At 38.6% G+C, this 11,364-nt stretch overlaps 1 protein-coding gene and 2 non-coding genes across 5 annotated transcripts; 2 read left to right on the top strand and 1 right to left on the bottom strand.

Annotated features, from left to right (window-relative positions):
- The first annotated feature begins 222 nt into the window (after positions 1-222).
- TRNAN-GUU (transfer RNA asparagine (anticodon GUU)) lies at positions 223-296 on the top strand. Its single transcript has one exon. It is a non-coding gene; the product is annotated as a tRNA-Asn (tRNA).
- A 65-nt stretch (positions 297-361) lies between these two features.
- On the top strand, positions 362-434 carry TRNAN-GUU (transfer RNA asparagine (anticodon GUU)). Its single transcript has one exon. It is a non-coding gene; the product is annotated as a tRNA-Asn (tRNA).
- Positions 435-4,511: 4,077 nt separating this feature from the next.
- On the bottom strand, positions 4,512-10,081 carry LOC111801532 (nucleic acid binding protein). 3 transcript variants are annotated; one of them, XM_087126690.1, is made up of 14 exons: positions 9,816-10,081; positions 9,642-9,733; positions 9,503-9,558; positions 9,362-9,413; positions 9,175-9,279; positions 8,271-8,351; positions 7,554-7,634; positions 7,362-7,427; positions 7,150-7,266; positions 6,090-6,137; positions 5,790-5,875; positions 5,635-5,695; positions 4,818-4,904; positions 4,512-4,712 (listed from the first exon to the last, which is right to left on the bottom strand). In XM_087126690.1, the coding sequence occupies exons 1-14, from the start codon at positions 10,039-10,041 to the stop codon at positions 4,659-4,661; spliced, it is 1,212 nt and encodes a 403-aa protein (XP_086982816.1). In that variant the 5' UTR covers positions 10,042-10,081; the 3' UTR covers positions 4,512-4,658. The 3 variants fall into 3 exon arrangements, with proteins under 3 accessions (XP_086982816.1, XP_023541322.2, XP_086982817.1); XM_023685554.2 differs by having other exon boundaries at positions 4,814-4,904; positions 9,816-10,079; XM_087126691.1 differs by having other exon boundaries at positions 9,642-9,728; positions 9,816-9,979.
- Positions 10,082-11,364: the final 1,283 nt, after the last annotated feature.

Here is an 11,364-nt window from a genome sequence, read left to right as displayed (position 1 = left end):
AGAGCGTATGGCCCTTAACTACAAGGTCTAAGGTTCAACCCCTTCTTCTAGCGTACTTCAATATAGTTTTATCAGCTAGCTAGAATAGCTCAATTGGTACCTGGTTAATCACAAGGTCAAAGGTTGAACCCCTTCTTGTATTCAATATAGTTTTATCAAGTGGTTGGAATAGCTCAAGGTCAAAGGTTCATGCCCTTCTTCTTGGTCACTTTAATGGTGAAGGCTGGAATAGCTCAGTTGGTTAGAGCGTGTGGCTGTTAACCACAAGGTCGAAGGTTCAACCCCTTCTTCTAGCGTACTTAATATAGTTAAAGGTTTAAGCTCTTCTTCTTGGTTGCTTAGAAACTTTTTAATAGTGGAGGCTGGAATAGCTCATTGGTTAGAGCGTGTGGCTGTTAACCACAAGGTCGAAGGTTCAACCCCTTCTTCTAGCTCCCTTATAACCCCAAGGGAAGGTTCTATTGAAGGATAGCCGGAATAGCCCCCTTAACCCAGGGGAAGAAACTGAAAGACATACTCAATATATTTTTATCAAGTAGCTGGAAGCTAGCTTCCTTAACCACAAGGGAAGGGAAGGAACTCTAAGCGTGTAGAAACTGGAAGAGAAGGGAAGGAACTCTAAGCGTGTAGAAACTGGAAGACTTCTTGAATTAACCCCAAACCCAAACTGGAAGACTTCTTCTAATACTTTTATCAAGTAGGTGGAATAGCTCCCTTAACCCCAAGGAAAGGTTCCACTAAAGGGAGGAAAGGTTCTACTAAAGGGAAGGAACTTGTAGAAACTGGAAGATTGAAACTGGAAGACTTGAACTCTGAGCATGTAGAAACTGGAAGACTTCTTCAAAAGGTACTCTGTAGAAACTGGAAGACTTGAACTCTGAGCACGTAGAAACTGGAAGACTTCTTCTGAGCGTGTACTCTGTAGAAACTGGAAGACCTCTTGAATTAACCTCAAGGGAAGGAACTCTGAGCGTGTAGAAACTGGAAGACTTCAACTCTGAGCACGTAGAAACTGGAAGACTTCTTCTGAGCGTGTACTCTGTAGAAACTGGAAGACCTCTTGAATTAACCTCAAGGGAAGGAACTCTGAGCGTGTAGAAACTGGAAGACTTCTTGAATTAACCCCAAGGGAAGGAACTCTAAGCGTGAAGAAACTGAAAGACTTCTTGAATTAACCCCAAGGTAAGGAACTCTGAGCATGTAGAAATTGGAAGACTTCTTGAATTAACCCCAAGGTAAGGTACTCTGAGCGTGTAGAAATTGGAAGACTTCTTGAATTAACCCCAAGGAAGGAACTCTGAGCGTGTAGAAACTAGAAGACTTCTTGAATTAACCCCAAGGGAAGACATTGGAAGACTTCTTGAATTAATCCTAAGGGAAGTAACTTTGAGCAGGGAAGGAACTCTGAGCGTGTAGAAACTAGAGAACTTCTTGAATTAATTCCAAGGGAAGGAACTTTGAGAAACTGGAGAAACTTCTTGAATTAACCCCAAGGGAAGGAACTGGAAGACACTGGAAGACTTAAGAGACGGAACTCTGAGAAACTGGAAGACACTGGAAGAATTAACCCCAAGGGAAGGAACTCTGATAAACTGGACACTAGAAGACTTCTTGAAAGACACGGAACTCTGAGAAATTAGAAGACACTGGAAGAATTAACTCCAAGGGAAGGAACTCTGATAAACTGAACACTAGAAAACTTCTTGAAAGACACAGAACTCTGAGAAACTGGAAGACACTGGAAGAATTAAACCCCAAAGGGAAGGAACTCTGAGAAACTGAACACTGGAGGACTTCTTGAATTAGCCCCAAGGGAAACAACTAAGGGAAACAACTCTGAGAAACTGGAAGATTTCTTGAATTAACCCAAGGGAAGGAACTCTGAGAAACTTTTTCTTAGACTAGAAGACTTCTTGAATTAACCCCAAGGGAAGGAACTCTCAGAAACTGGAAGACTTCTTGAATTAACCTCAAGGTAAGGAACTCTAAGACACTGGAAGACTTCTTGAATTAACCCCAAGGTAAGGAACTCTTAGAAATTGAAAGACTTCTTGAATTAACCCCAAGGTCAATTGTTAGAGCGTGTGGCCCTTAACCACAAGGGAAGGTCCTATGGAAGGGAATGAACTCTGAGCGTGTAAAAACTTGAAGACTTCATAGTTCAGTTAGTTAGAGCGTATGGCTGTTAACCACAAGGTCGAAGGTTCAACCCTTTCTTCTATGGTACTTAATATACTTTTACAAGCAGCTGGAATAGCTCAGTTAACCACAAGGAAGGTTAACCTCAAGGTCAATTGTTAGATCGTGTGACGGTTAACCACAAGGTCGAAGGATCCTACTGAAGGGAATGAACTCTGAGCGGTTAACCTCAAGGTCAATTGTTAGATCGGAGCGTGTGAAGTATTCCCGATCCTACTAAAGGGAGAGGGAATGAACTCTGAGCGTGTGAAGTATTCCCGATCCTACTAAAGGGAGAGGGAATGAACTCTGAGCGTGTGAAGTATTCCCGATCCTACTAAAGGGAGAGGGAATGAACTCTGCGTGTGAAGTATTCCCGATCCTACTAAAGGGGAGAGGGAATGAACTCTGAGCGTGTGAAGTATTCCCATTCCTCATATTCCACAAGTTCTTCCAAGTATTCACATTCCTCGTGGGAAATATATATTTTCTTAATGATTTAATATTTAATTATATCAAATACAATAAATATATTTTTCCTTTTTAATATATCTAATACATTAAATATTAATTTGATCCTTGTAATTAATATATTTTTCTCCATTTATATTTAACCTATCTAATATATTAAATATTAACCTATAAACAAGTCGATCCTTCACGAGTGGTTCATAATTACAGATGGGTCAAAAGTCCGTTTTACCCCTGTAATTACATCTTTCACTTAAGTACCACTTATTCTCTAATGAACAATTTATGTATGATCCAATTATAAACCAAGTCCCTCTCAGACCAATGAGAGGGTGGGGCCCAATTGTTCACCCCTGTAATTACATCTTTCACTTAAGTACCACTTATTCTCTAATGAATAATTTATGTATGATCCAATCATAAACCAAGTCCCTCTCAGACCAATGAGAGGGTGGGGCCCAATTGTTCAAGTCCTGAAATCAGTACTTAAATAACAACTCATCTACTTTTCTTATATGGAAAGGAGTGAATTTCATCTCAGGATATTATGTTCCCAACTCCCTATTTGGTCAAGTCCCTAAAATGGTAGGCATATTGAATCTACTAAAAGAGCTATTCCACCCATGTAAATTAAAGGACAAGCCCTTGCAAGCAGGAGTTCGTACACTCAGGATTAAAATCGAGTCGCATATGATCATCATGTGAAATATTAATCTTCCCAATAAACGGATTTATAAAGAGAGATTAAATATTTCTTGGTCCAGTCTTATACAAACTCATTGTATAGAATACCCTCACTTACATGTCTCCACATGAATGATTTGATTATAATCATTTATATCGATTACAAAGCTCACTTACATGTCTCCACATGAATGATTTGGTTCTAATCATTTATATCGATTACAAAGTGGGTCATATCAATAGTGTTACCAGCTAACCTTATCCATATACTATAGACTCTTTAGATTATTACTTGAACATGATCCTCTTGTATGACAACCACGGTTCAAGATTACATTAATAACCTTAGATTTTCATACCATGGATAACAATTAAATTACAAATAAAATAATAAAAATTATTGTTCAAAAACTAAATAATTAATTACGAGGCTTTAGAGCATAAATCCCAACATCTACCCCTTCTTCTAGCGTACTCCATAAATCCCAACATCTACCCCTTCTTCTAGGGTACTCAATTGAAGGTTCTTCCCCTTCTTCTAGGGTACTCAATATAGTTTTATTCATCTACCCCTTCTTCTAGCGTACTCCATAAATCCCAACATCTACCCCTTCTTCTAGGGTACTCAATTGAAGGTTCTTCCCCTTCTTCTAGGGTACTCAATATAGTTTTATTAAGTAGCTGGAATAACTCAATTAACCCCAAGGTAAAAGGTTCAAGCTTTTCTTTTAGCTCGTTAAGAAATTTTTTAATAATAGAGACTTGAATAGTTCAGTTTATTAGAGCGTGTAATTGTTAACCACAAGGTTGAAGGTTCTACCCCTTCTTCTAGGGTACTGAATCGAAGGTTCAACCCCTTCTTCTATGGTACTCAATATATATAAGATGTTGTCACTAACCCCGACCCCGATCATGGGTGTTTATCGGGGACATTTGGTGGGCTTGAATTGACCTTGAGAGTCCAAATCCGAGATGGGCAAAGTCATGTGATGATAGCAAGTGGCTCTTAGATTTGTCAAGTAAGGTTGAAGGCTCAAGCTTTTCTTTTAGCAGTAGTTTAGAAATTTTTTAATAGTTGTATATGTATAGTAAAAGGGTAATTCAGTTGGTTAGAGAGCATGTGACTATTAACCATAAGGTCGAATGTTTAATCCATAGAGCGTGTGGTTAAACAAAGATCGTGGGAAGTCATATTTCGTTAATATAAAAACTTTAGTTTTTATTTTAATTCAAAGTAAAATCAAAGTCAATATCAATGTTTTCACTGCACGAACGAAACATTTATTTCCATGTAATTTATGAATCTAATTGTTACCGATTACCACTCAAAATGATTCTCCATAGTTACGAAGGCTCGTGGAAGCTCTCGAGGTCCTCTTCTGCAAAGTTAAAAGAGAGGAAGGTCATCAAAATAATTACCAAAACCCAAATCAAAAACATTTTAAAAATGGGAATTTTCTGGAAATATTTGGATACCCACCTACTTGTATTTGATGTGTATCACAAAGTTGATATGACTTGGCATCTTCAATTGCTTTCTTTAAAGCATCTGCGCCCAACTGCATCAGAATCTGTTTGTAATAACACATTCAAATGCCAAAAGGATCAAAATAAATATCATCATCCCAAGAAACAAGCTTCGAATTAACAACACGAAACCGCCCTCTTTTTGGCATCCTTGCCGTTTTCCATATTTTCAACAAAAATAGTAAGAATATAAAACGTACATCATAGAATAATGATCTATAATTAGCTTTAGGATGCTCGACTTCACCTGGTTATTAACTCTCATTTAGTTTATAACCCTTTTGTTCATATTCTCTTTTATTTGGTTCATGATGCCTATATAAACGCTTGTCTAGCATTGTTTTGAGGTGTGGAGTCATTGTCATTTTGTACTTGTCTAGAGACAATTGGGAGGAATTTTGTTGAGAGACTTTGTAGTGTAAGAGTGTGAGAGATACACTCGTAAACACTTTGCTTACAGTGATTGGCTACCACCCGTGGATGTAGGAGAATTTCTTGTCTCCGAACCACGTAAATTTTTGTGTCTCTTTGTTTAATTTTTGTTTGTGGGTGTGTGAGTGCGATCGGTTTTGCTTCCGCTTCCGCAACAACAATTGGATATCAGAACATTTTGGTCGTGGCATTTGGGTACAACAAGTGATATCAGAATATTGAAGGTTATGGCATTACGAGTTGTGTCAGAGCATTGAAGGTTTGGCATTAAGGCACAACACCATCCCACCTTGTTGAGCTAAAAACAATAACTTAAAAGAGTAATTTAGGGAGGAATGTAACCTCATTGGCATCTTTAAAACGGTTGAAGTCATCTTTATAAGGCCAATCTACCCGCCAACATCTGTTAACCAAAACAACAAAGCCACGTTATTTTGCCTTTATGAAAAACAAATCAAGCGTTAAGATTAACACAAAGTTCACAACTGAGTGGAGACCTGTGTTTTCCAAGCCGAAGTGCTAGCTCTTCTGCCAAAGCTTGCCCTGGTTCATCACTATCAGTAGCCAATATAATCCGGGGAACCTTTCAGGTTACTAATTTTGTTAGTATTTCAAACTTTAAAACACGTTTTCAAAACGTAAATTACAAAACGGCGAAGCTGTTAACGTGCTTATTTCTAACATAAAAGAAAAAAAGCAGCAAAATCTCGTTAATGAAGGCTCCATTTGATAACTATTTGGTCTTTTAAAAACCTTTCAAAATCCAGAATAAACCAGGACCAGACCATATTATTTACCTTATCTAACAAGTCTTTGCAGCTCCATAAATACTGATATGCAGTATCCTGACATGTGAAACCATATAAATTAAGAACAACGAATTTGTAAAATATATATGATCATCATAGCTAAACCTAATATTATCACAAAAGTTTTAACTTAGAATCAGTTCTTCTTATCTTTGGTTTCTAGTTGAAAACGGGTGTAGAGCGTTTCTTATACGATGCTTTAGTGACCCTTCTTGTCGTAACTTTCTAAAGATGAACCAATACACAGTCTAGTTTTTTAGATTGAAATTTAGTTTCTATCTAGTCCTTGAAATCCTAAAAATGTCATGCTTTGTCCTCGAATTTTGAATCTAGTTTCTAATTGGTCTCTAAAATTTGAAGTTTTTAACTTTTTTACGCTGAAGGACCAATTAGAAACCAATTCCAAACTTTCGAGATCTATTAAAAATGAAACTCAAAACACATAGAAACGTAGATACTAAATTTAAATCTTTGAGTATCAAAGGTGTGTTTTACTCCATTTTAAACCACATTTCAAGTTCCGTAATGTAACAGCTCAAGCCCACCACTAGCAGATATTGTCCTTTTTGGGTTTTTCTTTCTGGGCTTCCCCTCAAGATTTTAAAACGTCTGCTAGGGAGAGGTTTCCACACCCTTATAAAAAATGTTTCGTTCTCCTCCCCAACCAATGTGGGATCTCACGATCCATCCCCCTTTGGGGCCAGCGTCGTCGCTGGCACTCGTTCCCTTCTCCAATCGATATGAGACCCCCCAATCCACCCATTTCAGGGCCCAACGTCCTTGCTGGCTTCACCCCCCTTCAGGGCTCAACCTCTTCGCTGACACATCGCCCGGTGTCTGGCTCTAATACCATTTGTAACAACCCAAGCTTTTAAAACGCTTCTGCTAGGGAAAGGTTGCCACACCCTTATAAAGAATGATTCGTTCCCCTCTCCAACCAATGTGGGATTGAGGGAAGAGGGAAATAGTTTAGTAGCATAACTCAGATAGCTAGGAATGATGTAAAAGCAAACAAGATAGGCATAAATGAATTTCTATAACACAGAACCTTTTGAATTGATGCTACTGCATTAGTTGAAACCTTAGTTGGGGCACCACCAGGAACACTGATACAATTCAGGAAGCCAGCTTCTTCTACTGAAAGTTTATCCATTTCACCTTCGACCTTAATCGACATACACAACATTATCAAAAATCGATGGAAAAATAGATCAAAATATAAAATACAAACTTACAAAACAAGGTATTGTGAATTCATACAATGATGAGTTCATCTGCATCATTAATATCATCAATCCCATAAAACAATTTTTCTGTGCCCTTCGCCTGAATATTGATATCAGACATACAGATTAGAAAGCTTAGAAACGCTTAGAATTACAAGCCGAAGAACAGGAAGATGCTGGACAGTTTCTAAAATAACTCTGATTGAAGAAGGATTGATTAATGTACCTGCCAAAATTTCTTGTTTATGGTTCGGTACTTACAGCCAACGAGCTGTCCGTTTTGTCGATAAGTGAATGCAATTGCAGCCTGCAAGTGACCTTTAAACTAGTCACAAGTTGAAGCTACAAGGAAATGAGAGAGACGCGCTTGTGAGATCCCACATCGATTGGAGAGGAGAACGAAGCATTTTTTACAAGGGTGTGGAGACCTCTCCCTATGTTTTAAAAAACCTTGAGGGGAAGCCTGAAAAAGAAAACCTAACGAAGACAATATTTGCTAGCGGTGGGCTTGAGCTATTACAAATGGTATTAGAGTCAGACACTGGGCGATGTGTCAGTGAGGAGGCTAAGCCCTGAAGGAGGTGTGCACGAGGTGGTGTACCAGCAAGGATGTTGGGCCCCGAAAGATGGTGGATTGGGGGGTCCCACATCAATTGGAGAAGGGAACGAGTGCAGCAAGGACGCTGGGACCCGAAGGGGGGTGGATTGTGAGATCCCACATTGATTGTGGAGGAGAACGAAACATTCTTTATATGGGTGTGGAAAGCTCTCCCTTACAGACACGTTTTAAAAACCTTGAGGAGAAGCTCGAAAGTGAAAGTCAAAAGAGGATAATATCGATTAGCAGTGAGCTTGGGCTTGGGCTGGGCAGTATTGCATCCACAAGGGTACGAGTCTAAAAATTCAATGAAAGGCATACAAACAAAAGCATTCTTTCAGGTACCTGACGATCAGCTGTTTGCATAACAACATTCCTTCTGAGAGTTTCCTGGGATATCATTCTCTTGCTGAAGTAAGTGATTAGCTGAAAACGAAACATCAAAACACTTGAACCTCAAATTCAAAGATAAATTCAACAGTTTGCATTAAGATCAAAAGTTTTCCTAGTCTTATTCATCGTAACATGTAGGACTACCTAGCAATCAAAATTAACCGTGGTTCTGTCAAAAGATTGCACAAGTTAACCCATTCAAACAATACTAATGTATCAGCCCCAGCCCAAGCCCAAGCCCAAGCCCAAGCCCAAGCCCAAGCCCACCCCTAGCAGATATTGTTCATTTTGGCCCATTCTATATCATCATCAGCCTTACAATTTTAAAACATTGTCTACTAGTGAAAGGTTTCCATACCCTTATAAGGAATACTTCGTTTTCCTCTCCAATCGATGTGGGATCTCACAATCTACCCCCCTTGAGGCCCATCGTCCTCGCTGGCACACTGCCTATTGTCTAGCTCTGATACCATTTGTAACAACCCAATTCCACCACTAGCAAATATTGTCCTCTTTGGGCTATCCCTCCTAGGCTTCCCCTCAAGGTTTTTAAAACGCGTCTGGTAGGAAGAGGTTTCCACACCCTTATAAGCAATGCTTCGTTCTCCTCTTCAACCGATGTGAGATCTCACAATCCACCCTCCTTGGTGTCTGGCTCTAATACCATTTGTAACAGCCCAAGCCCACCGCTAGCAGACATTGTCCGTTTTAGCCCGTTACGTATCGCCGTCAGCCTTACAGTTTTAAAACACGTCTACTAGGGAGAGATTTCCTCTCCAACCAATGTGGGGTCTCACAACTAACGTATTAGTCTAAGTGTGTCTTATACATAGAAATGCAAAGAAATTCGAAGTACCTCATCACCAAGAGGCTCCAAAATAAGACTCTTCTTTGCAGTTCCTCCAAACAACTTTGCAGTTCTGCTGAACTCATTAAACGCCAATCTTCCATCTGAAAATATCTAAACCAAACAATCATTCGGCTAAGAAATTCTCATGTGTTAATTGTTAAATAAGAGATTGAACATATTAATATGACGTTACCCGGCCTGCCCAACCACACTCAGACTGGAAACACCTCCACATTGCAAAATCTCTGTTCCCAATAACAAAATGTAATTCATGAACAATTTACTGCCAATCAATCCTCATAAAATCAAGGGAAAAACAGTAATAATCACTTACCCTGTTGGAATTACATGTAGAGATAAGCTCCTCTCCATTAAGCGCCCACCCTTGCACTGTTCAACCATCAAAACAAGAATATGGATTTGATTTTCATGTATAGAAACCACGAAAGGCATAGACGGGGGGAGCAGATAACCTTGGGACAGAGCAGGCAATAGTATTTTCCAGGAGTACAATGTTCATCACAGACTATTCCGATAAGATCCATTTTCTCCATTAGAACCTTCACTTTAGATTCGCCCATAACATTAACCCTAAAACCGTAAACAAAGCAAAAGAGTATTATAACAAGGTCGAAACGATTAAGTACCTGGTGGTGGCGATGGCGACGGCGACGGCGACGGCGGAGTAGGAGAAAGAGCGCATGATAATCTGGTTGGGTAGAGTGGAAGAGAAGGGGAAGAGAAGGAGAAATTGTTGAGCGGATGAGAGAAAAGGGCAGGGCGATGATTGATGTTGAAATTGAAAGGGGTTTTCATTGGCATTTGAATCCGACGGATTTGGAGAACAATGGGGAGCAGAATCGAAGCTGCCATATCTGCTTTCTTTGATTTTTTTTTTCTTTTTTAAACATACTTTCAGATATTTTTAAAAGGAGGAATCAATTAAAAAAAAAATTAAAGAACAAATAAACTTTTTTTTTTTTTTTTTTTTTTTTTTTTTTTTTGAAGCTCGTTTCAATGGCGGGAAGAATCTTAATCCGAAGAGCGGTGAATTCAATCTTCAATCTACTATGTTTCAGCTAAACTTCTCGAGGTTCTTAAAACGTGTCTACTAAGAAGAGGTTTTCAGGCCTTTGTAAAGAATGTTTTGTTCCGCTCCCTAACCAACGTGGGATCTCACAATCTACACCCCCTTCGGAGCCCAATTGGCACTCGCTCCCCTCTCCAAGGCCGAAACCCAACTAGGTCTTGCTCGAGTTACTATGCGTCTCAAAAGGGTTGGTCTCTTGGCTCATCCGACAATTTAGGGTCTTACCTTAGTTTGAGTTTGATGAGATTTTGGGCACGAGTGCAAGAAGAAGCATACTAAAGAGCATAAAAAGGTGAAACGCAGAATCCACTCAATCTTTGAAAATTCCGCCATGGTTTTTGGCTTGAATCAAGTACCAGCTTTCGATAGTCTATTACAAGCAAAACAAAGATGATCATTGGAAACGGTACGCCCAAAACAATCCTCAAGCTCACACGTCTAAGCTATTTGTAGAACATTTATTGAATGCAGTTGACTTGGTTTCTTTACATTAGAGGGCGTTTGTTAAATTCTTGACATATGTTACGTCTTTTAAAATTTAGGTCCAAAAATTATTAGATTTGTATTTATTTTGTCTCTCAATTTCAAAAGTATTCAATAGATCGTGACGTTTAAAATATTTAATAGATTCTTAAACTAACAAACTTCCGTCCCATAGGCATAAAATTCAATTTAATATCTAATAAATCAATTAATTATTACAAAATTTAATTAAAAATTTATGGATTATTAGATTTAAAAAAAAAAATTAAACATAACATAAATTTGAAATGGGTATGAATTATTGGACGTGTATTGTTTGTTTTGATCAGTTGTGATAGTCCTATTGATACCTTATGTTCTATTTATTAGTAGTGACAAAATTTTCGTTACATAAATATTTTTCCAGTCCTATCACAGTCATGTCAAGATCACGACAATGCATGGATAAAAATATACGACCGTGACACTAAACACCAACGAGAAAGATGTTAGTAGTTTTTGATCGAGTCGATAACTCAAATCTCTCTTTTTGTGCTATTCCTACTCGTAAAGCAGGAAGAAGACAAGAAAATGCAGGTTGGATGGATGTCACCTTGATTGAAATCTTCGTAATTAGACCAAAC

Source organism: Cucurbita pepo, chromosome 9, assembly GCF_057944985.1.
Source record: "Cucurbita pepo subsp. pepo isolate OVF chromosome 9, ASM5794498v1, whole genome shotgun sequence".
NCBI classification, from domain to species: domain Eukaryota; kingdom Viridiplantae; phylum Streptophyta; class Magnoliopsida; order Cucurbitales; family Cucurbitaceae; genus Cucurbita; species Cucurbita pepo.
This window is presented reverse-complemented; position numbering and strand designations above follow the sequence as displayed.